At 36.9% G+C, this 26,506-nt stretch overlaps 2 protein-coding genes and 2 long non-coding RNA genes across 5 annotated transcripts; 2 read left to right on the forward strand and 2 right to left on the reverse strand.

Moving 5' to 3' along the window:
* Nucleotides 1-1,844: 1,844 nt before the first annotated feature.
* Nucleotides 1,845-2,549, reverse strand: LOC135616134 (uncharacterized). The gene is made up of 2 exons (XR_010488283.1): nt 2,348-2,549; nt 1,845-2,233 (listed from the first exon to the last, which is right to left on the reverse strand). It is a non-coding gene; the product is annotated as an uncharacterized LOC135616134 (long non-coding RNA).
* Nucleotides 2,550-3,034: 485 nt separating this feature from the next.
* Nucleotides 3,035-6,807, forward strand: LOC135617292 (pentatricopeptide repeat-containing protein At4g31850, chloroplastic-like). Its single transcript, XM_065117359.1, has one exon. The coding sequence runs from the start codon at nt 3,348-3,350 to the stop codon at nt 6,645-6,647; it is 3,300 nt and encodes a 1,099-aa protein (XP_064973431.1). The 5' UTR covers nt 3,035-3,347; the 3' UTR covers nt 6,648-6,807.
* Nucleotides 6,808-10,514: 3,707 nt separating this feature from the next.
* LOC103991959 (uncharacterized) lies at nt 10,515-12,983 on the forward strand. The gene is made up of 3 exons (XM_009411506.3): nt 10,515-10,821; nt 11,586-12,104; nt 12,512-12,983. The coding sequence occupies exons 1-3, from the start codon at nt 10,570-10,572 to the stop codon at nt 12,737-12,739; spliced, it is 999 nt and encodes a 332-aa protein (XP_009409781.2). The 5' UTR covers nt 10,515-10,569; the 3' UTR covers nt 12,740-12,983.
* On the reverse strand, nt 12,834-21,497 carry LOC135617293 (uncharacterized). 2 transcript variants are annotated; one of them, XR_010488669.1, is made up of 3 exons: nt 20,945-21,497; nt 20,731-20,839; nt 12,834-20,631 (listed from the first exon to the last, which is right to left on the reverse strand). It is a non-coding gene; the product is annotated as an uncharacterized LOC135617293 (long non-coding RNA). The 2 variants fall into 2 exon arrangements; XR_010488668.1 differs by having other exon boundaries at nt 12,834-20,839.
* Between the last annotated feature and the right edge of the window lie 5,009 nt (nt 21,498-26,506).

A 26,506-nucleotide genomic window follows, 5' to 3' on the forward strand; every position in this document is an offset into this window, starting at 1 on the left:
TCAGAATGTTATTCATCTCTCCAAAAATTCAACATATCATTTTAGATCTAAGCATATTGATGTGAGATATCACTGGATTCGTAATGCGCTTAAGATAAAAGAATTATAGGTGGAAAATATGCATACCAATGAGAATGAATCATATATGTTAATAAAATCTTTACCTAAGGAAAAACTTAAAGTATGTAGGTAAAGAGCAGATTTAGTACAGCCCACCATATAAGCTGAAGGAGGAGAATTATTGGGTCTAGCCCATATATGGGCTTAGACCGGACAATTGAGCCTTTGAGCTCAAATCAACAATTAAAAAGAAAAAAAAGGAAAAAAAAGATGCGCTCAGGGATTGGCGTGGTGGCAGGAGATAGAAAAATAGGATTTTGAGTTTTTTTTTATATCAGTGGTCAAACGGTATCAGTTTTAACTCAAATTATGTGTAGAGAATCCTTGCAGCAAGCTCTACAATCCTAACGGTGCTGATCTAAAGTTTATCCTCTCTGAAGTACTTTCCTACTATATCCACTTAGTGAGTACTAAACTTTTTTTTGATGAGATCGATCCATGTGACAATGATATGATATTCTTGAGCTAAGATATGTGGTCTTGATATATTATAATCCTCTTATTATTTTAGAGAAGATTTATCATAAACCTGTTATCATTACTAGTGATAGTGGAAGTTTGAGGTGGACTAGGGTCCCGTGATTTTTCTTGCATTGATTTTTCATGTAAAATTTGACATCTCACTTTGTATTAATTCATTATTTAGGTGTTTATGTTATTTTGGTTAATATATGTTTTTGATATTTAGTATTTTGATGAGAAATTCATTTTGATACACAAAGAGGAAAAATGAATTATTCCACTACGAAGGTTTTTCTCAACACAAACTTAGATAGGAACTTAAAAAACAAAAGGAGTATCCTGAGTTATACGTTCGAATATCACGTTATCATTAGTTCCACGCTAACTCAAATACTTTATTAATCTAATATATTATTTGAAGATTAATAGTGTGCATTACAACGTTAATAATAACAAAACTCTTTAGGTCCAAGTAAACGGTCGGCGATTAACATGTAATTGTTCTTATAAATTAACTTATATTTAATATAAATATTTACAAGAGACCATAATAAAAGGTCTTAGAAAAATCACTTTATGAAAAAATATTCTAATACTTAGTACCCTCAACATTCTAACCTTGTAAAATTATTTCTTATTTTTGAAATGAGCATAAGCATCGAACGAATTTTTATGGAACATTATTTTTGTAAGAATCCTAATTAAATTCAACTATTTTCTAACGCTAAGCTTTGTGAGGAGTTCTAACATCAAAACCAAGCTGACTCCGAACATGTCGACACATCAGACAGTCATACCGTAGTGAAATCAGACTAAGAAACAAAATTAATAATATGAAATTTAGACACTGTATATTTTAAGCCTCAACGGAGGCATTTGTTAAGACATAAATTGGTGTGACCCGGATAGGGATAATACAAATAAATAAATTGGATTAGACCTAAGAGTCGAATCCAACAAGCCCCCATCCATCCTACTTGGGTTGGTTTCGTTGTTTATGCATCTGGAAAATTATGTTGCTTATCAGCTTTCTCTCTTTCTAGATCTTTTGAATAACCTATTGATCTGGTGATGATTCGCAATCTTTGGATAGGTGGACTGAGATTTCAATTTTCTTTTTTGAGCATTTCGAAACTTGAACTTTCATTTCTTAGGATTCCAAATCTCAATCACACAAATGACTATATATATATATATATATATATATATATATATATATATACAATATTGCTTTAATGTCAATACCAATACAGAAACTTGGATTCATCATACAAGTAGGTTACTAATAATATAGATTCATGGTTCAGATACAGAAGACATGAAGAAGCCAGTTCTTGGATCTCCAATTTATGCACTCTCTCACTCACAGAAGACATAACCAAGCATGCACGAAAGATACCACAAATTAAGACCATCTCACACGATTCTTTATTACTTCTGACAGCAACTGCAACTCACAGCAAACCAGAAAACTCGAACAAAGAAGACGATCCGAAGGCGAAACGTCGTCTCCTTCGTCGATCTCCTCCTAGACGGCGTGATAGTCGTCATCGTAATGGCGCTCGGGATCGGTCACGATCACGTAGATGGCGTAGATTATGCCGGGGATGTAACCCAGGATGGTCAGCACCACTGAGAGCCAAAACTCCAGCTGAGACAATCACCACGCAGGAGATCAAGAAAAGGAATCACTCGTGGTTCAGAGAGAGAGAGAGAGAGAGAGAGAGAGAGAGAGAGAGAAGAAGGGTGTGTTCGACGTTATTACCTTGCAGCAGCCATACCGGAAGAAGACGCCGAGAGGCGGGAGAACGATGGCGCACAGTATCTCCAGAAACCTCATGCAGAAGCCCATCGCCTTCTCTTCTTCTTCTTCTTCTTCTTCTTCTTCTTCTTGTCTGCTACTATTTCTTTGCCTTCGGGGATCTGCTGCCAATGGGGGATCCGGAACGTGGGTGACACGTGCAGGTGACCCGGTCGAGGGGAGACGTGGCACGTGAACGCACGTCCTTTATAGAGCTCGGTGGCGTGAGGGGGTCAAAACCTTAGGATCCGCCGTCAGCTTTTGTCGGCACGTAATCCTAGCGGTCCGATGCATGATTCAGTTAGCTCGTGTTGCGTGAGAAAATTTCCCATAAATCCCAACCTATTTTATTAGAACAATACTAAAAATTTGAAGATAAAAAATCATTCTCCGTTGTTGTTTCGATTGATTACTTTTATGCTTTATCGTCGCATTTACTGTTCCTTGGAAACAAACTGCAAGGCCGAATTCTCGATCTACATTCGAAGTCCGTAAACCAATTGGACTTAGAGAAGCCCATTTATTGGGCCCAAATATGGCCCGATAACATGGCTTTGAATCCTCAAGATTGATTCCGTGCGCTTACCGGATTCGACAGTGCCCTCCAATAAGAGAATTACCGAGTTCGGATCTAGATATGGATAGTCCGACCTGGTAACTCCTGCATTGCAGATGATGGACGACGGCCACAGAGCCACTGACCTCACCCGTAGCTCCTCCGCCCTCATCCCCCCCGCACAAGAAACCGCTGCAGTGCGTCGTTTGCCCTCCACCTCCCTTTCTCTCTCTCGCCCCGCCCTCTGCGCTCACAGGATAAGTAAGGGAAGCAATTCCTATCTCCCCTTTCGTCTGCCTTGTAGATATATGCTTGTGTATCTCAGAATTATTGGTTACGATCCCACTGAAATTTGAAGAGATTAGTGCTGGTTACAGTTTCTTCTCTCAGAAAGTTTGCTACTTTGACATGGATGTCTCTCTGGCCTCAGCTGTTGCCCCAAGATGTTGCAGCACCAGTTCTTTCCCACCTAATGGCAAACCAGTTGCTTTCCGTAAATGTCTGTTCAGGAATCCAAACCCTTGCTCACACCATTGGAAGAAGCAAAAGCGAATCCGTTTTGTCCGTCCAAGAATCGGCGTCAGAAGCGCAGAGGGGGTCGCTGAGAAGGGGGAATTGGATGTGAGCGTGAGTTCTGCCAATGTGGTCGATGTCCTTAGGTCCATTTCCGATCCGATTCAGGCGCTGTCGTTCTTTAAGTCGGTGGCGCAGCGGTCGGTGGTCGTCCACACCACCGAGTCCTTCGATTACATGCTCGACTTCTTGAGGGTTCATGGGCGGGTGGAAGACATGGCTCTTGTGTTCGACTTAATGCAGAGGCAGATCGTGAAGCGGAGCCCTGACACTTTCTTGATCATCTTCAAGGCCCTCGGTGTCCGCGGGGGTCTGCGGAGTGCTCCGTTCGGCCTCTGGAAGATGAGGGAGGCCGGATTCGTGATGAATGCGTTCTCGTACAATGGGTTGATCTATTTCCTTCTCCGGTCTGATTCCGGTAGAGAGGCATTGGAGGTCTACAAGCGAATGATTTTGGAAGGAATGACGCCGAGTCTCCGGACTTATTCCGCGCTCATGGTGGCTTTGGGGAAGCGGAGGGAGACAGAAACCGTGATGGGGCTTTTGGCTGAGATGGAAGGGCTAGGACTGAGACCAAATGTGTACACCTTCACCATATGCATTAGGGTACTTGGCCAAGCAGGAAGAATTGCTGAGGCTTACGGTCTACTAGGACGAATGGAGCAACAAGGGTGCCGACCTGATGTCGTGACTTATACTGTACTCATAGAGGTGCTTTGTGAAGCAGGGAGGCTCGACGAATCGAAGAAATTATTCTGGAAGATGAAGGCCAGTGATCAGAAACCGGATAGAGTGACTTATATCACATTGTTGGACAAGTTCGGTAACATCGGTGATTTGCATTCAGTGCAAGAATTTTGGGAAGAAATGGACAAAGATGGTTACCATGCGGATGTCGTTGTTTTTACTATGATGATAAATGCTTTATACAAGGTAGGGAGGATCGAAGAAGCTTCTAACATGTTGGATGTTATGGCAGAGAAGGGTGTATTGCCCAATTTGCACACATATAACACTATAATTGGTGGTCTTCTGCGAGGGAACAGAATGGATGATGCTCAGGAGCTCTTTAACCATATGGATGTTCATGGTCCGATGCCAACAGCTTATACCTATATCCTGTTCATAGACCACTATGGAAAATCTGGAGAGTTTGAGAAATCGTTTCAGACATATGAGATTATGAAGAGTAAGGGTGTTGTTCCAGATATTGTTGCTTGCAATGCATGTTTGTATGGTCTTGCTGAGTCTGGAAGGCTTGAACGGGCAAAGGAAGTTTTTCATGAACTAATGGCTGTTGGAATTTCTCCTGATACCATCACCTATAATATGATGATTAAATGCTGCAACAAGGCTGGCAGAGTTGATGAAGCTCTGAAGATGTTCAGTGAAATGAGACAAAGAGGGTGTTACCCAGATGAGATTACAGTCAATTCTCTGATTGATGCTCTCTACAAGGCTGGTAGGGTGGATGAAGCTTGGAATGTGTTTCATGGTATGAAGGCAATGAATCTTGTGCCCACTGTAGTAACATACAACACATTGCTAGCAGGATTGGGAAAAGAGGGAAGAGTTAAAAAGGCCATGGATTTGTTTCAGGATATGAGCCACCACAATTGTCCTCCAAATATAGTAACGTACAACACCATGTTGGACTGTCTCTCTAAAAATGGTGAGACAGACTGTGCACTGAACATGCTCTATGGCATGACAGAGAAGGACTGTTTACCTGATCAACTATCTTACAACACTGTAATCTATGGTTTAGTTAAGGAAGACAGAGTTAGTGAAGCAATATGGCTCTATCATCAAATGAGAAAAGTTCTGTTTCCTGATTTTGTAACTTTATGCAGCATCTTGCCAATCCTTTTGAGAAATCGAATGTTACAGGATGCTGTCTATATTACCAACACATATATTTTTCAGCCTGATGCTCAAACAGACAGATTTTCCTGGGTAGCTCTCATGGAAGGAATATTAAATGAAGCTGGAATTGATGAATCAGTTAAATTTGCAGAAAGGATCTGTAGTAATGGCACATTCCAGAATGACTACTTGTTGTGCCCTCTTATCAAGTTTCTTTGTGAGTATAAAAATGCTTGGGATGCATATAATCTGTTTGAGGCATTTAAAGGATATGGTATTTCACCAACCATCGAAGCATATAATCCTCTTATTAATGGCCTCCTTGAAACCAACCTAGTTGAAGTTGCTGAAGGGCTTTTTGCAGAGATGAAAAACGTTGGCTGTTCACCGGATGTTAACACCTACAATGCTTTTCTTGATGCATATGGAAAGTCATCAAGAATTGAGGGATTATTTAAGCTGCAAGAAGAGATGCTTTCTAGGGGATGCACACCGAACAACATAACCTACAATACAATCATTTCAGGCCTTGTCAAGTCAAAAATGTTGGATCAGGCAATTGACATGTATTATGATCTGATGTCGGAAGACTTTTCCCCTACTCCATGTACATATGGTCCTCTCATTGATGGACTTCTAAAGTCAGGAAGAGTAACTCAGGCAGAAAGTTTGTTCAACGAGATGGTTGAGTATGGATGTAAACCTAACTGTGCCATATATAACATTCTTATAAATGGGTTTGGAAAGGCTGGTGAAGTAGTAAAGGCTCTTCAAACTTTCGAAAGGATGGTTAAAGAGGGAATCAGGCCAGATGTGAAGTCATACACCATTCTCATAAACACACTTTACATGGCTGGCAGAGCGGAAGATGCTCTCTTCTATTTTGAGGAATTGAGGGTTACTGGACTTGAACCTGATTTGATTACCTACAATTTGATGATTAATGGTCTTGGAAAAGCTCAGAGACTACAAGAAGCTGTTGCTCTCTTTGATGAAATGCAAGATAGAGGAATATTTCCTGACTTGTATACTTACAATTCCTTGATTCTCAACTTTGGGAAGGCTGGGATGGTGGCTGAAGCTGGAAAGATGTATGAAGAACTCCAAATCAAAGGTTTCCGACCTAATGTTTTCACATATAATGCACTAATTCGAGGTTATAGCACATCAGGTGATGCTGACCATGCTTATGCTGTGTATAAGAAGATGTTAGTTGGAGGGTGCAACCCTAATTCAGGAACATTCGCACAACTTCCTAACCAATCATGAAGCAAGTTAGAATTTGTCTATATGTATCACAGATTGTATGTTACAAATTCTTCTTAGAAAATAGAAATATTGATGTCAACTAACTTCCAATGCTGTATCATAGTCAATAATGATGCTATTAGCATTTTAAAGCTGATCTAATTATTTCAATTTTCTTTTATGATACTTATGCTTCAAACTGACTCATCTGGTCATGTTCCAAACTGTCATATAATATTCGTTTATCAGACTCAAATTTGTATATCTATGTCATCATTTGGATGCTTTGGTTTCTGGTTATTTCCAATTTACAGCACAAGTAATTCCTAGTCCTCTTCATGCATCATCAGTTTAACTTCTTGTCACTAGATATTCTTAAGTCAGTTGCAAGATGAGATTGTATTATTCAAACCTTTGAAACCACAATTTAATGCTACAAGAAAAACATGTATTTGTAATATCTAATTTAATTTAACAATGTGATTTAAGTTGTAACTTAAAGAAATGAAGCATTTTGTTAGTAGTTAGTAGTAAACAAGTACCACACTCTTATAATATCTCAATTAGCTTTTGCTACTGTTAATGAAGTAAAAGGAAGTGAATCTTTGAGGACTTTTTTCCCCTTATGTTAAGTTAGTAGAAATCTGATAGAAGATCTCGAGCAAATTTAATTTTTGCTCATAAATCAAAAGAAAACAAATCTCTTCTGGGAAATTTTCCCTTATGAAATAGTAATACAATATTTTACTTAACAAGAACCTCCAGTAGGTGGCCTATCAGTGTGAGTAAAAATGGTTCAATTGCAGCAAAATCATTTGTTATCCATTTCTAATTAGCTAATATACATATATATATATATATATATGAACACCATATGCATATTAAATTTTGGAACCATATTTGTTTTAGTGAATGCAATATGCATCTAGTGTGTGATTGAAAAAGATTTAAATAAAATTAAAACGGATATGAGTATAAATGTTTGTCACCAATAAATAATCAAGATCAAACTCCAAAAAATAAATTTATTTTCTTGAATAATAAAATTTAAAAGCAAGTTTGATAGAAAGAGAATGTGAAGTAACAATACACTATACTCGTCAAGACTAATCAAATTACATCTTTCCTTGTGTTTTTATTCAAACTGAGATAGAACTCAAAGCAAATCCATATCCATATTGTGGAAATTTTCAATAGCTCAGGATACCAATATGGATTTGTGATGGACATATGTTTGTGTAACCATATCCACTTCCACCGTACTTGTCAAGTATTTGTCTTTTACCAAGAAATACACAGGGGAAAGGACCATCTACTCCTCATCGCTAAACAGAATTCTTAGTGGTTTAGTAAAGTACTCCTGATGGTCATTCTCTATTGGAACTCTATGTTATTATGTCTAACATTTTGGTATTGTGTTACAACCACTTAATGTGTATACTTATGTCATGTTATGAACAAGAAAAATGATATAACCATACAAAGATGAGTCTTACAGTAAAAAAGAGCTTATTCTAGTTGTTTATAAAATTTTGTACAACAAAATTCCAAGCATGCATCGTTCAGATTCTTTTCAAGCTGAGGTTATCTGTTTCTTGTCCTCATTTATGTTTAAAAAGGTCAACTTTAACTTTCTGCTGAAATTTTGCTTCATCATCAGTGACTTTTTAGACAGTTGTTAAATTGCAGATCGTTGCATATTGTAGAGCCAATTGAGCAGATGGAGTATCATGAGGCATAAATGCCTGGTAACATTCTGATAGATCATGGACTTCCATTAGCACTCTAGCTCTGACAGTATATGCTTTATTTGAACATTTAATCTTGCTTATATTTTTCTTATATAAACTGTTTATATGAGCTACCAAAGAAAACATCAGTACAAATGATGAACGTAGCCTTGGGGAATTTGGGTCTAAGATACAAATTGATATTACTTAATATCCTTGATATAAGCTGCATGAGATTCTTATGGAATACTGAATTTGGCTATTCTATCTTTCGTTTGCATGCTTCATGCTATTATTGTGATATTTTCTTTAAAGGAAACAAAATATGACATACCAAAATGATGCTAATTTTTCCTAAATTTGTTAGAGAAAATTAATCAGCAGCAGTAGACTTCCAAATATTCTTGCCTTTTCTGTTCTTAATTACCATTTGTGGTATTGAAATTGCATACTTTTGGGAAAGAGCATGGGTGTCTTGCAGTCCTAAATTATAGTGGAGCCTGATATTGTTTCACAATTAGCTACCTTAATTGTGAATATATCAGCTTCCACCTGCTGTTTTACTTGAAAACTTACAGAAAATGAAACATGAATGTTAAATTTTAAATCCCTGCAAACTCATCAACTATTGTCCTATGCTTTCATTAATTTTAGTATCAGAGCAGATCATCAGTTCATATCTGAATTCTGCCTCCTTTAATGTTTCATCGAGTGTGTAATTCACCCACATGTGAATCTTTATATTAAACCCTTCGTTTTTGGTTTTCACCATTATGCTGCACATGAGTCCGCATGCCAAGCATATTCATTCTTCATCCAGCTTGCTTGAGGGGAGATGCTAAAGTTGGATATAAGTTGAGCTTTTTCCCATCAGCTTTTATTTTGAAAATCTGGTAATTCTTCCAGAAAAAATCATCACGTTCTTAACTCTTCCCCTCACATATGGCCTAGTAAAATGACTCGAGCTCTGTTACCATGTTAAATTCTAAACCCTTGTCAGCCCATGTAAAAGCTTAAGCCAATAGATAGGACTTGATAGTTCATTTGTATTGTGAACATGCAATGCAAGCATCTTATTTAATTTGAATCTCCTTAAAAGGAGAAAATGCCTTTGCATTAAAGCATATGATTTTCAAGGCCTTTTCCTCTACCGAATGATTTCTCTGTCATGTAAAATTCCTTATTTCATGTATCCTTCTACTCAAGATTGCTTTTGCTTGTTCTATAACTAGTATAATTATCAACACAAAAGCACCTACATTTTCTTCCTTATGTATGAAAATGACTGTTTTAATATTAGGCAGTTAACATTGCATAAATTTACAAATTTTATTTGATTTTTTGAGCTAATCCAGGACCAATTTGGGTCTCTAGGACATTGTTGCTATCTGCATTGGAGATTTTATTCGAGGAGAAACCTTATGGTTTTGACTGTTTTATGATGATCCTAATGAACTCAGGTATGGATTGCTAGTTCTGTGTTCAGGGAGTTGTTTGTTGGTAGATCTACCAATCCATCAACACATGCAAACCCAGGCTAGTTCCAGATCTCCACCAGCAGATGCTCAGTATCTCGTCCGGTGAATCTATTGGTATATCTATAAACAGAGTGCAACAAATCTAGTTTCTGTAATATGCTTACATCTGTATGCTTCAAACAAGTGAGTTGCAGGTAGATGGTACATCGAGGTTGATCATTGCAGACTTCTTGGAGATTAAATGCGGGTTTGAACTCATTTGGTTGCGTGTGTTTAGGTAATCACATCCTCATGTGGGGAAGAGTAATGCCTGCAACTGCTAAAAGGTTGTATTGCCGGCAACTTCATCTCTGAAGGTGAAAGGAATTCCTTTTCTTGCTGATTAAGGAGGATACAAAAGGAATGAATTTGGCATTGTATTGTTTATTTTGTGGTTATGAATCTTATGATATCGATGAGTTCTTGCAGTGTTTGTTTCAGTAAGAAATGGATTGGGATCACAGAGTTTAAGAACGTTGGAGACTCGTGTAGCTCGGTGGATGGCTTATTGCCGCTGGATGCTTTGGTGAGGCAGCAAGAGGAGGCCTATTCATTAGACCGAACCGGCTGGCGGTTCGAACCGGTTATTTTGGATGACGACAATGGGCCGATTCCTCCGGATAAGTCAGGAGTCTTTTAGACCAACCCCTCTCTGTCTCACTCTCTCATCCTCTTCCGCCTCGCGCTCTCTCGCCCATGGCCTCAATCCTGAGAGCGCCGGCGCTCCTCATCGCTCCGCCGGAGGTGGCAGCGGGGGCGGCCCGAGGGGCTTCTTTGGAGGCGGCGAGGAGTCTTCCATTTTTCTCTGCGAGGCGGAGGATCTCGTGGCCTTTAAGGCTAAAGCTGTCCCCTCTTGCCTACAAGCCGCTCCGCTTCCCAAACCTAGGAGGCTTCGCTGCCTATGGGGACACGACCGAGGCCGGAGAGACTGCGAAAACTGTGGAAAAGGTTTTGTCTTTTTTTGGTTTCCGCTGTGCTTATTTTAGGTCCAAAGGCACGAGTTTGCTGATGAACTCAGAGATTTTTCTTTATGGGGTGGGGGTTGGGACATGTTTATGAGCATGGTTGATTGATTCGTTCTAGAATTTGGTTTTCTTGATGCGTACTTGTAGTTATTGCATATGAAATTGTGTTGGTGGTTGCCGGTTTAATCGATTCCCCGGAAATTGGTTGGTAAATACTACCTGTTTAGGAAGTTGCTTGTTTCGTTTTGTAATACATTTGTCTGTGATGCCCACTTGATTGAATATTATAAGGATTCATGTAGTTGGTCCCAAATATTCGTGACATCATTGCTTATTATTGTTGCTGTATCATGCAATTTGGAGTTTGTAGGAGCTTGAATTTGTGGGCAGGGTCATGGTAGATGAATCTTTCAAAAGAATCTGTTCTGTAGTTTGTGCAAAGATACTGCTCGAACCTTCTTGTTGTAGAATATCCCACATTGTAGCTTCATTAACTAGATCTTATAAAAACATCCATGTTTTCTTGCCATGCATTGCTTCTTTGTCAGATCTTCATGTCATATCAATAATCTTTCCCAAAATGCTTAGGACATGATGGTTCTTGGTGATTTAGGCAGAAGTGAGAAGAGTAGTTTTATGATCATTGTTACATCGATCTCTATTCATTTTTACTTAAAACCACAGTTTATTGAGTTCTATTTTGTGAGTGATGCCTGATGTGATCATGTTAACATATCTATATTGCAGGAGGATTCTGATGAAGAAATTTCTGTAGAGGATGAAGCAACCGATGGTGATGGTATTGACACAGAAGAAACAGTTGCTTCAACTGTAATGCTGTCCCTACAGTTATACAAAGAAGCCTTGGCAAATAATGTTCGGTCAAAGGTTTCTGAAATAGAAGCTTTTCTTCAGTCAATTGAAGATGAGAAGAACTCTCTTTCGACTAAAATTGCTGCTTTGGCCGAAGAATCATCTGCAGAACGGGTCCGTGTCCTTAGGATCAGTGCCGACTTCGACAATTTTAGGAAGAGGACCGAGAGAGAAAGGCTTTCTTTGATGACAAACGTGCAAGGTGAAGTCATAGAGAGCTTATTGCCTGTTTTAGACAACTTCGAAAGAGCTAAATCCCAAATAAAGGTGGAGACACAGGTAGAAGAGAAAATTAATAGCAGCTACCAGAGCATTTATAAGCAGTTTCTAGAGATCCTAACCTCCCTAGGTGTGGAAGCAGTGGAAACCGTTGGGAGTTCATTTGATCCCTTGGTAAGTTATCTTTCGCTTTCTCTTGTATAGATATATCACTCATGTCATACTTGCAGCCTGCTTTTCAGTTCTTCACAGACTTTGTTTCCCTGCTAATATATGGAACATCTTTGGTGCTATCTATAATTGTATCCCCTGCAGCTGCACAGTGTGGATATCTTCCAACAACTTACTCCCTGGGTCAAGTTTTACATAGACTAGTTTAAAGCATCATACATATCCAAGAAGTCAGATTTGATTTACGTTAACCCAGTCCTAATAGCACTAGTCCGAAAGCAGCAGATATCTGAACCTATGTATATAGATTTATCTTTTTCTTGATTGTTTATTTGCTTGACCAGATTTGTCTCTGCTCCTCTTTCTCTTTTCTTTTTTTGTCATTGCTTACTTGTGATTTGTTGTTGAAGTTTCATGAGGCCATAATGCACGAGGAGTCAACGGAGTTTGAAGAGGGCATCATAATTCAAGAATTCCGTAAAGGTTTCAAACTTGGGGAAAGACTCTTGCGCCCATCAATGGTGAAGGTGTCCGCAGGACCAGGCCCAGAAAAGACTATAGATGATGAAAATGTGGTGATAGTTGAAGATATTGACTCAAGTGAAAGCATGGAAGACGTAGGCCATGATTCTGGATGACTTCTAATTTGCACCCAGTAATTTTGTTCATGCAATCATTGTTTAACAAACCTTTTCAACACAGACAGTTTTGCGACTCACTTGCTTCATCGGATGGGATTTTTTTTTTTTTTCTTGTTTTAAGTTTCTGTAAACATACAGCTGCAACAGTGTTGGCAATCCTCACATTTCTGTAAAATGTGACTTTGGATAATTTTGTTACAGATATTGAGCTACAAAAGTAAATTTTATTGAATTCAGTACACATTTTTTCTTTTTGAATGAAGTTTGAGATAATTTTCTTTGTTGTTCGGATGGCAGTCACCTTATTTCCACTTTGCCTCTTGGGAATACATCTATTTGTGTACAAGCTACGGTGGCATAAAGTAGCAAGAGTAAGATGGCTACTAAAAGGCAAATAGAATGCTTCGTTTGGAAGCATACCTCCTGCGGGTTACATTGTGTGCTATGAATGTTAGAGAGAGAGAGAAAGACGAACGAGAGGTTGAAGTAAACAGTGAGTGGGATGGACAACGTTGTTGGCAGAACCATAAATTGCTATGCTCAGAACCCTGCACAGAATCTGCTGCATCTTCCCTTAAAACTATGAACACATTCTCTTCTCCTCTATAAATCACAAACTTCAATCTGAAATCTTCCTCTCCGATTCCTCTTAGCGCCGTCAACATGACAGTCGATGATATCTTCCACGCCCCTGTCGAAGAAAGGCTATCCAGTGAAAGGAACAAGTAAAGTTTCCACATGGACTCCTGCTTCTCTTACGATCAATCCCATGGCTCTCTGTTACTCCACTTGCTAGGAAAAATAACATCATTGGGTCTCTGTGTCGATAGAATCCTTCTGCTACATTGAGCAGGTAAAATGTGTAGAATATATGCTGGACTGATCATGACATATTCATCAAATGTCTTTTGGATTTGTCTGATTCCCACAAGCTAAAGGCAATAAAATCTGCCGCTATATATATGAAAAGGATTCCAGGTGTTCAGGTAAGATGGATACATGGAGAGCACAGAACTCGCTGAGAATAACAGTCTAATACAACTGGATATTGACTGACACATTGATTACATCGTGAACCACAATTTTTCTTGATATGAGGATTGAGATATCGTATCCAAACTGTCTCAGGTAAAATATATGTGGTTTCAAGAGGTCATGTTGTTCCGGAAATACTGAAAAGTACTCCAACCAAATTCAAGAATATATAACAAATCTAATGAATGGATTTATCTTTAGTTACCTGATTATTGATGACGGAGTTTGATATCACATTAGATGTCCCATCAATCTGATAACTCGATCGGGTGTCTCATACAATAACGTCTTAAGTCTCAACTATTTAGAATTGATTACATGGATCTTCCTAAAATTTGAACTTAATATCATTTCGACTTTAATACCATCTCGATCGGACTTCTTATCTCAATTATACAAGTCATATGAGCATTAACCATAATGTCTCATCATAAGCATAATACCAGACGATTCTATATATATAATTGATGACCGTCGAAAACCACAAGGCTTTCCAACCTACTTAGGCATTTATCAAACCATCTCATTCTCTCTCATAAAATTATACCCAAATTGGCTTCAAACCTCTAACATGACAGAGACAACCATAGATGGCAATAATAGTTAGCTATAGTTTCTCTCAGCAAAACGCAACATCATTGTACAAGCAAGCCAAAAAGAGATGAAATGGAAAAGGAATAGGAAGACATAATAATGACATCAATAAAACAAGTGATGTTCTTTCATCAAAATAAAACAGATATTTCTGCAAATTGAACACACACCATTAGAATAAAGGCATAACACACTGCATTTTTTTTAATTATGACTCCACCAGATAGCAAGCATATTAAAAAGAAAGACAACTCTAATTTTATTTTATTTTTTTCACCAAGTCCATCTAACAATCTGCAACATTATAACTAACAAAATATGCAAAATGATTCAGTAGTGAATTAATTATACCACAATAATTACTCTCAACTTTTTGGAGAGAATATGATGAAACTGTCTTGCCATTTTTATTCATTCAAGATTTTGAGATTAGTTTTCAGCATTTTATTTTGGTTTCGAGATACATTACAAATCATCATGTGAAGAATATAGCAGCTAAAAATCAACAAAGAAGAAGCCTCCATACATACCTCAACCCTGGTCTTGCCTTTGTTTCTTCAACATCAATTTCACCAGGAAAAACAATTATAACTTTCTTTAAATTCTTGTATGAGTATTTTTCATTTTCACTTGCATATTCTTACTCCATTCACCAAATTCTTGTACGAGAATTTCTGTACTGATAGGACATCTCTGCCGATTCCTTGACTTCCTTTCCTAGTAAAGCAAGCATACCGTGAGACAAAGACTTGGTGGTCAAGTTTTTGGCTAAGATGAGATCAACAACATCATTAAGTCTATTAAAAATGGTTTGGACTTTGGATCAGTCTGATTTATTTCATACTAACTTGGGAGGAGTTTCAAGAAGAGTTTCGACATTGTTTTGTTCCCTTGTAAGTCGAGATTCAACACAGGATTTCTCTCCATACCGATCTGAGAAGGTTTTGCACTACTCTAGCATAGTGCCGGAGGACCCCAAACTCTTATAAAACAAGGGACTACGTGAGGGCAGATCCATACAGCAAAAGATTGAGACACCTAAATATCTTCTTTTATGTGTTGCAGAGTGTTCTAATTGATCTATGAAAACAATCTGAAGCAACATGTGATTTCTCATCAGCGAAACAAATTACACTTGATAATATGACTGCTGTTGGACTTTTATCTCAAGATTCTGATTATTATATCCCTCAAGTATTTCCTCACTATTTCTGATCAAAATAGCCCGACCATCAGTATTTTCTTTGTGATTGTTGTTGCTCGTTTTGCACCAGTTGTTGAAAGAGACTCCCCCCCCACAATCTTCAACCGGTCATCAATTGACAACATCAATTTCCATCTTGCATGCATGACTTTGGAATTGACATTACTTGTTCCTTGGTAATTTCATTACCACAGGTCAATACCAAGACTAATGGTAATGGGTAAACCACCATTACCATTACTTGTACCCAATACTGGGCTTAGCTTTCTAATTGTAACCTAATTCAGCTCAAAAGGATTCAGATTCAATTCAAAGTCAAACAACTTCATCATAAGCTGTTTCTTAGGTTGAAATGACTGATCTGTGCCCTAACTCTATTGGTAAACCTTGGTTGAGTTAACAAGTGTCCAGTTGTGATGGATCCTGGTTAAATATACTAATAAGTAATACTGAGCTGATATCTCAACAGATGAAGTCAGCTTGATTCAACAGCATCTTAGATAATATAACTTGATAAGGGCATCTCATAAACCGACGACCGTAAAACGTATTTGAATGGACTAGTACTGGTTCATTGCTTCTGTAGCAACTGCAAAACGAAGATCAAGTCGGATGACTTGCCACATACATTACAGGTTATTTCACAGCTGAAAGTTAACGCCATCGGCTTAACATAAATTTGTTTAGGATGGAAGGAGCTACACTGTATGATTACTAAAACAAGACAACCGAACCGATAATAAAAACAAATGGAATATAAGTTTTCAAGTAGTAATCACCCCATATGGTTTTGGATGTAGTAAAAGAGAAGCGAATTCATGAAGTTGAAGGACTTCGGCTTCACAATTAATGGAACTTTTGAATATCTTCAATCCGCAAACTAACCAATGCAATCACCCAATTAAATCTTTCATAACTCGGTTTCGCACAAAAACCAGATTCTTATAAATACAAAAATAAGATGAAGATATCTAACTAAAGTTACCGGCATCAGAAGAATAACACAAGGGCATAGCATTAGCTACCAGTATAGGGTTAGGTCAAACGAATAATTTGAAGTCCTTTAATTTTTTATTTCAATACTGTATGAACTAACCAAGGACATTTTCCCTTGTGTATGTTGTTTATTTACAATAATTTTCTAGTTGATCAGAACCTTATTGGGATTAATTCTGGACATGAACCATAAATACAAAACCTGAGAAACTAATTGATAGATAATTAGTAGATATAGGTCTCATACATCAAGTTAACTCACTTTCATCAATTAAAGAACGACAAACATGTAAAACAAGTTGACAAGAAATTTTAAAAGAATAGAAGTTTTAGATATCTGAGGTCTTCATTCAACATGAAAGAAAGACTGTAACGTCAAAGCCGATAAATTTCAAGCATGATTGTTAATGTAAGAGGGATGCACATGAGCATACTGTGATTACTGTTAAATTGTCCTCTAAAACCTCTTGCATATGAGTTCAAGTTTTGGTAGTTGAAAAGAAAAGAACATTATAGGACCATGGATCTTAGAAGTGTACATAGGAACTTTTGGATGAGCGGAAAGAGTTTACAGATTGAAAATTAAGGGAAAAAAATGTTTCCCTAATGAATGTGTATAAGAAAGTTAATGCGACATGCATTTTATGATACGATATAGCATCAACTACTATGCACAAATAAGCAATAAAATGAGAAAGAACATGAAAAAATAATTGAAGTAATTAGAAACTTAGACATCCTAAAGCATGAAAACAACAAAGTCTTAAAACTATAAATCTGTAAATGGGAAAAGGGGGAAAAGATAATACAAAAGGCAGAGGAAGATGGCAAAACAAGGAAACATAAAAATTCTCTTTTGCATGTTCATAGATAATGCTTATGATAGTATACAGCAAAAGGTGCCAAAGAATATAACATTCAAAACCTAGTAGCTGCCAACATCATACCTTCAATCTTGTGTAGGGTTCGATACGTAGCAAGATGTGCCAGACAACATAGCATAAGAAAGCTAGTTGTAGCAAGTATCAGACCTTCAATCTTGTTTGCCCTCAATGGTCATAGTTACTACTTTTTCCCCTAATATTTCCTTGTATTGTGGAATTGACATAAAGAGTTACATTCTAATAAGGAGAGCTAAATGAATACGAAACCAATTTACTGAAAAACTCACTCAGAGTACCATATGATGATCCATTAAGCACAAAACTGAGAACATAAAATTAAATTCCATCATGATTATGATATTACAATACATTGTTCTATCATGTAAAAGAATACAAAAGAGAAAAAAGAATCATATCTCCTATAGTAGCTTAGGTGTACTGAATTATGAGGCTATCCTCAACAACATACCATTTTAGATTGAACATACCATCAAAGTTAAGAATAAGCATGTTCTACCCCAAGATAGTCAAAATATGGGTACCCTTAGAACAAGATTAATATTATTCCAAAGATCACCTATTTTTCTCATTTTTATAATAGTCATTTTATTATTACAATTCTGATGTCATGCAAGATAAGAAGATAAAAAAAACATCAATGTTAGCGGAGCAATATGAATCTTCAATTACTTCAAACAAAATTTCAAAAATCTTTTTTATACAAATACTAGCAATTTCTAAATCATAAGAAAATAAAAAAAAGTTTCACGACTCAACAAATAAAAATTGAAATCATACAACCAAAATGACTGACCAAGAGCTTCCACCTCAATTCGAAGAATAAAAGTCAAGTATAATAAATCATTAATGCCTTGTATTATAAACTTCAAAGCTAGTGCAAACTTGTCAAAACCAATCATCCTCAATACTTTTGTAATGGCAAAGAGACCAATAAATGTCGAACGATGATGCTTATCTACTTGTATGGATTAATCAAAAGATCACAAATCGACTCGCATAAAGATCACTCGTTCCATAGCCAAGATACAAATACTAGCAATATGAATCTTCAATTACTTCAAACCCTCAGTGTCTTTTTATGCAATCGTTTTATAGAATCCAAAGTTTGCATGTCATAGTAACAGCATGAGTATGAACAATCCTATAACTGAGAAATCAATTCTTCAAACCAACCCTATAATCGAGAAATCATGTTCTTCACAACCAACAACAAGTTCTTATCATATTAAATCATATTCCCATCGATCATCATTTATCAAGAAAAAAAATTATTATCCAAAAATTATCTTCAAAAAGATAATATTTGCACTAAGATTTCTCTCAAGTAATTTTGTGCTCTGATAAGCCCTTATTCATGGCTGCAAACTCGAAGTCCAATGCCTAAGGACAAAAGTTTAGCGACCAAAGTTGAGGCAATTTATTATTCCATGTTTCCAAATTGACAATTCACAGTAAATTGAATATTATGATTGCTACTATTGCCACTGTAACATTTTTCTATGTCAAACAAAGTGACTAACCTGTGTCTTATCCTTAGGAAACCATATCCTTGTGAGATTGCAGTCTTTCTGCAACATCGGGCCTACTTAAAACAAAAGGTATTCAAAAGAACACAAGAACAGAAGTTATATCTGGTAATGGCAATATAAACCAAACATTGTCGATGATAAGGAATCGAAAATTCCATAACATGAACGGAATATGGTAAAAATTGGGCTGCAAACAGCTGTTAAAGAAACATATCATCGGGTAGTGAGTTGATGGAATAATATCTTTCATCTTGAAACGTCTTATATGGAGTCGTAAAGCAACAGCCAGGATGAACAATAATCTGGTGAAAGAAATGGGCAGATTCATGGAATATGTGAGGCAAAACATTTAACTGCAGTTGTAGAAAAAAAAAAGACAAGATGAGAAATCACAAAACAATAATTCTCTGGTGAAAGAAATAGGCAGATACATGGAATATGTAAGGCAAAACATTTAGCTGCAGTTGTAGATAAAAGATAAGATGAGAAATCACAAAACAATACTCTGGTGAAAGAAATAGGCAGATTCATGGAATATGTAAGGCAAAACATTTAACTGCAGTTGTAGATAAAAGACAAGATGAGAAATCACAAAACAATACTCTGGTGAGAGAAATAGGCCGATTCATGGAATATGTGAGGCAAAACATTTAGCTGCAGTTGTAGATAAAAGATAAGATGAGAAATCACAAAACAATACTCTGGTGAATGAAATAGGCAGATTCATGGAATACGTAAGGCAAAACATTTAGCTGCAGTTGTAGATAAAAGATAAGATGAGAAATCACAAAACAATACTTTGGTGAAAGAAATAGGCAGATTCATGGAATATGTAAGGCAAAACATTTAGCTGCAGTTGTAGGTAAAAGAAAAGATGAGAAATCACAAAACAATACTTTGGTGAAAGAAATAGGCAGATTCATGGAATATGTAAGGCAAAACATTTAACTGCAGTTGTAGATAAAATATAAGATGAGAAATCACAAAACAATACTCTGGTGAATGAAATAGGCAGATTCATGGAATATGTAAGGCAAAACATTTAACTGCAGTTGTAGATAAAATATAAGATGAGAAATCACAAAACAATACTCTGGTGAATGAAATAGGCAGATTCATGGAATATGTAAGGCAAAACATTTAGCTGCAGTTGTAGGTAAAAGAAAAGATGAGAAATCACAAAACAATACTCTGGTGAATGAAATAGGCAGATTCACGGAATATGAAAGGCAAAACATTTAGCTGCAGTTGTAGATAAAAGATAAGATGAGAAACAACATAGATCCAAAGATGAGTAAAAGCACTAGACACAGATCTACCCGTCTATGATACGTATGGACCAGAAGGAACAGCAGCCATGCCTAGTGTAGAGCGAGAAACAATCCATGAAATAGGAAACTACTGCGACAATAAACTTAGCGTAAACGCTACGGTAAGAGAAGGGAAAGAAAACTACCCTCAGGTGCAACGCAGATCTGCTAGGCTCTACTTCTTTCTGTGCCTTCTGAAACTTAAAGAGTTCAAGATCCATCTTCAGCCATGAAGAAAGACATAAACTTCGGTACTACTGAGTCTGGAGATCTCATACGATGATGATTTTTCTCCATGGTTTCGACAAGGATAGATCTGTATAAGAACTTGTTGTTCGGCAAGTGGGGAAGATAGAAGAAGATGAGGTGGAGAAAGAAGGAACAGAAAGAGATGGGACCAGTCAAACAGTGATACCCGTTAACAGATCCATCCTCAAAAGTCACGCTTCCTCTCTGCACCACCACGCCTTAATCATTCTTATGTGTTCCTTCTCCTCTTGGATTTTCCATCTCGATTCAGTGGACTGGAATCCCAGAGACAAAGCATGCCGAAATTAGAAGCAAACCGCATCTCAAAGCATGACCAGAAACGTAGTTTTAAGAGGCGAAGCAAAGTACCATAAACATACCATAATAGTCCATGCGACCAGTACTATCTCTTTGCCTCGGAAATCCACCCCTCTCCGTGGGTGTCCGCGCCAGACGAGACGTCTCACAGAGTACAAATGCAGAGACGTCCAGAGAGAGCAAGAAAAAGAGTCGTATATATGCAGAAAATCCAGCAGACGAGATAAAATAACAGTGAGAATCCACAGGGAAAAGACAGACATGAACTCTACACCCTCGTGGTCATCTCTCCAGAGAGACACGATGTTCACCTGCACACCCAGCTTTCCAGTCCATCAAAGATATTATCAGCCTTCAGCGCTACATGCTTTCAGGGATAGAGAGAGCTGACAGAGAGAGACGTGAGCACGCAACAGATAAGGCATCAGATCGATGCAATCGCCGCTGTGTGCTCACTCTCTTCTGTCAGCCCACATACCAATATATATAGATATATATATATAGAGAGAGAGAGAGAGAGAAAGAGAGAGAGAGAGAGATAGTTAAGGCCAAAACTTCAGCGAATCTGACGATTTCTGAGACGAAATGAGAGGAAGTGAAAGGAGAGGAAAGCGTTCAGATCTGATTTCTTCTGTGTCTCTCTCTGCTACGCCCATCCCTTCCCCTCCTTATATAGATCATCAGCATCCGTCTAGGGTTTCCAGTGCCTACGCTACGCCCCACCGAACCCCACTCCACAGGGGTGCACGTGTCACCTCGCAAGCCGCATCATGAGGTGAGAAATCTAAAGATGAGCGGCAGAAAGAGAAGCCTAATTTATTAATGGCTAATTAATCTTACTACGTAACTCCGATAATATATAACGATATAAAGAAGAGGGAAAAGGAGACATAAATAAGATTCTACCGACACTCTCTGTCGCCCGCTGATTGGTCTCCTGTCGCACTTGCTGTCCGTTTCGTTCGACTCCTCGGCCAAAAGACAATAAATGTCTTCGCTCCAAAATGGCTCCGCCCCAAAATCTTCCTCCCGGGCCCCATCGTCAGCCACATAACAGCCATGTAGGATGAGAGACGGTTGGGTGGCTGAGCCGGTACGTGAAGCTGGACTCGTTGGAAAAGAGACGTATCTCAATCATAGCCGTCGGATTCAACCGGGGTTATCTCCTGTTCATGATTGGACCACGTAGAGGCACAGGTCGTGGTGTTATCTCCACCGTACAACGAATGCTTGGAAGGTGTGAGATATGAGATTTAAGGAAATGTCACTCGACAGGCAATCTAAACTTATTGAGACGCCACGCATTTCAGGCTCGAGCCAAGCTAGTGGTCAATCAAAAGGAAAACATAAATCCATTTTTTAATGCCCATTTGGGGCATTAATTTAGCAAGTACTGTAACGCAATTGGAATGCTTCTTCTTGGATTCACTTGATCTTGGATTTTGGGGGGTCTGTCATCGATCGATGGACAGGAAATTTATCAGGAGAACTGTGTAGAAATATATATATAACTATTAGAAAAAGAAGGGAGGACTTGAAGGAGATATAAGTGCTGGGCTCGAATCCCACCTTTGTCACTTACCCATTGCAAAATGAAAAATTCATTTGAAAAAGATTGAAAAGCAATCGACCTCTTGTTGTGCTATGACAAGACCTATTTCTCAATATGTATCTTCACTCCGAATCTTGCATCCATGGGGTTTGCTCATAGTAGGCCTGTATGTATCTAAAGAGGAGAGCACAGCTGCAGACTCTATGTTTTAGGTGGAGGAAAGATATGTCATATATGATTATGTAATGTACTGATTTAATGAAAATTGCTAGATAAAATTATAGCTTCAGCAGACAAGAATATTACTCCCACTGAATAATGGTAAGCATGCTGATTACCCAAATTTTGACAGGGATCTGACACTACGAAAACCACTGCATTTTCACATGCGAAGTACTCATGGATATTCTCTGAGGGAAGATACTCTCAACCTCTTCCCTTGACTTCACAACAGAAGAACAAGTGTTCGACATCCAAAAACACACAATTCGAACATTTGATGATATCATTCTTCATTATCTTATACTTCCATGCAAACTTCATGCTCCTACTAGGTCGAGGGAAAAGGTTTCACTAGAAATTATAAATAAAGATTTAAATATCTTTAATAAGATTAAAGATATGATTGTTTATAGACCTCAATAGGGAACTTTGTTTTTGTTGTTGTTCTTGTTGATCTTACTAGGCTTCCATGCAATCTTGTCCTCTCCTCAAGATAATTTTTGCTGCCTTTTCTCCTGCCAAATTGGTCCATTTACAGAGTGATTACAGCAAGTGGTAACATCTTCATTAGTAATAAGGTCATTAGTAGCAGAACTTATGTTAGAATTCATGATGTGCTACTTTCCCTTGGTAGAAAGATATCATCAAGAAGAACAATGCTCTCCCTTCCCCAGTCCAAATTGTGGCTGGCACTCCATATGCTCCTACTTTTAAGCTTTTCATTTTCTACATCCATTTTTCCCACGAAGAAAGTAGTTTTTTTGTTTTTTTCTTTTTCAGGCAGTAGTCAATTCTTTCGATAGCTTGATGTCGAAGCCACTCTCTTATATATAAATTTCTGGAATTACTAACCCAATAACATGATGATTTCTTATTGAAATTAACAAGTGATAAATTTAACATAGTTAAGACGGCACAACATATGAGTAAAGATAAGTAGCGAAGAAGAGATTCAATTTCTGCTACCCAGTCGACGACACCTTAAACATATGGATAAGGGTAGTCAATATAATCAATCTGCCAATAGATTGTGTTACTAACAATCATATGCCTCACTAGCTGGAAACTTTATGTGATGTACAATATACAAAATAGAAATAGTAACAAAATAATAAAAATTAAGTTTCATACATTGATATAATCCCACTTGAGGACATCTCTACAATTTATTCATTTTCATTTAAAGCCACAGTCGCAATCGCAAAAACAAAATGTTAATTGTGTAACACAATGTAATCAACAAGTATGTGAGGAGGTCCTAAGTAGAAAAATAAAAATTGGTAGTCTTTTCGAGAAAAGTGCACATGAATATAAATAATAAATAGCAAATAATATAAAATACATAAAAAAAATAATAAAAAAAGATAGGTGTATATACAGACATAGATCCCATGAAAGGAATGTAATTGTGATCCATTTTACATGTCAAGGATTGCAAAGATCTTATTAATAAGATAGCCGATGTATTCTCTGAGAACTCAAACATAAAGTACCAAGTAATCATTTTTCGAGTGGCTTTTTACATTCTCTAAATCAATAAATGCCCATTGATAAGGTAGGTTAGTTCATCATATGACCAATTGACAGCAGAAGTTTCATCAAAGTCTTACTATTTAACATGCTTCTGATTTAGAAAATCTTCTCAGCCACTCGAAATCTTCTTATTTCTTTGGCTAAAAAAAGATTGACACGGATTGCATCCGCGAGAGTGATAGCAATTATGATATGAGTGGGTCAGATGGTAGATGGAAGAAGACATCTCAAAATCTCTTTACCTACCTCAGTGAAAACCAAACTAGTGGCAAAAAAAAGAAAATCTCTTAAATCTTTTAAACATATTCTCCAAATTCTTGTATGTATATTTCATCGAGGTAAATTGGCTTTTAATGTGAATGTTGAGCTCAGATGTGTCTGGAGAAAGATATCTTTATTATCTCTAAATTCTATGCTTTCGTTGATCATCAAATTAGATACCACTATAGTCTTTATTTCTTTTATAATTCAATGTCCCTATTTAATTTCTCTGTACTCCAAATCATTTCAAGCTATCCTATACTTGGTTTTCTTTTTAGAAGTCCAAAAGTATTACTCGATTTTAACAGGAAGATAGATCTAGAGATCAAACTCAGTTAATTATAATTGCTGCAGCAAATTTAAGCCATCAGGATGTGTATGAGAGGATTCTGGCGATATAGGGACCTCGTCACAAAAGGAAAAGAAGCTCTTTTCTGAATCCCAGTTGTGGACAATGAATACTACCTTTGCTTTCCTACAACCAGTACGCAGGACCCAACACCACTCACCTTTAAGCAAATACTGTCAGATCCAGCTCCTGCCCTTGTACATTTTGCTGTCATACTTGTTTTGTGTTCCGTCTTTCGTCTTTCTTTGTTTCTTTAGCTTAAAGAATGGTGGGTAAATGTTACCAACTTGGCATTATAATATATGTATGGACACTGTACCCTACCATCTCCTGTAGGAAAAGAGAGAGAGCGAGCGAGCGAGAGAGACAGAGAGAGAGAGAGAGAGAGAGAGAGAGAGAGTTCTTTGTTGAGGCTGAGTCTATTCATTGGCATCTTTTACCTGCGATATATATAATATATATACATATATATGTATATATCTACATATATATATACATGTATATATATGTATATACATACATGTATATGTATGTGTATACATGTATATGTATGTACATATATATATATATATATATATATATATATATATACATATATATGTATATACATATATATATATATACATATATATATATATACATATATATATACATATACATATATATATATATATATACATATACATATATATACATATACATATATATATATATACATATACATATATATATATACATATACATATATACACACTTGCAAATTTAGTACCACAATTAATGTGTTCTCCACAAGAGGATAAACATGTTTTTGTTGGATACCATTCCCTGCGTCGTCATCTCTTTTGTTGATGAGTGGTATGCTTTGTCACTTGTGCTGTCCCAGCGCGAGTTGCTTTTTCTGGGGTCAACCTATTCCATGTTCTTGCTGTCCAAGTCTCGTGAAAAGCAAATCATATATATACAGCAAAGATACACGTCGTGAATGGAATCCAAACTACTATCGAGTTCATGTGATTCTTTCACCAAAACACAATATGTTCTTTTGACATCCCCAGCCATCGCCATTCAAGGCATTATAGAGCTGAAGTCAATGCAACACCTTCTGAACCATTAGAAAGAAGAGGATGCTTCCACAATGATGGCGATATAATTGATATTATTTTGGCCAAAATTAAGATAAAAACAATATTGTTTGTGATGCTAGACATAGAGATTTGACTACATTGTTGGTAATGCCTCCCAAATAATTGGAAAAAGATTGATAAAGATGTAGTGGTTTCAACATTCAACCACAACATAACACAAAGAAAAAAGAATAAAATCATTGACATCTATGATTGTAGTTGTTGCAAAACTATAGGAGATTTTGTTTTAATTATTTTATAAATTCTCCTTCATTTTCTTACAAATATTAGAAGCTTCAGATTTATTCCTTGAAAAGAAATTTCCAAGTTTCTTGTATATATGCCTCCCTGTGAAACAATAATTTCACTGATCTTTCATCCGTTTCCTCTATGTTTTCTTTTTCTTGGTTTTTAATTGGATTATGACTTTTTCTACAATCTTATCCAAAAGCTCTCTCTCTCTCTCTCTCTATATATATATATATATATGTATATATGTATATATATATGTATATATGTATATATATATATGTATATATGTATATATATATATATGTATATATGTATATATGTATATATATAT

Source organism: Musa acuminata, chromosome BXJ2-7, assembly GCF_036884655.1.
Source record: "Musa acuminata AAA Group cultivar baxijiao chromosome BXJ2-7, Cavendish_Baxijiao_AAA, whole genome shotgun sequence".
NCBI classification, from domain to species: domain Eukaryota; kingdom Viridiplantae; phylum Streptophyta; class Magnoliopsida; order Zingiberales; family Musaceae; genus Musa; species Musa acuminata.

Coding starts and splice junctions, on each gene's coding strand:
- LOC103991959 (XM_009411506.3), top strand. CDS start 10,570: ATGGCCTCAATCCTGAGAGCGCCGGCGCTCCTCATCGCTCCGCCGGAG. Junction 10,822..11,585: donor CTGCGAAAACTGTGGAAAAG/GTTTTGTCTTTT, acceptor TCTATATTGCAG/GAGGATTCTGATGAAGAAAT. Junction 12,105..12,511: donor GGAGTTCATTTGATCCCTTG/GTAAGTTATCTT, acceptor TTGTTGTTGAAG/TTTCATGAGGCCATAATGCA.
- LOC135617292 (XM_065117359.1), top strand. CDS start 3,348: ATGGATGTCTCTCTGGCCTCAGCTGTTGCCCCAAGATGTTGCAGCACC.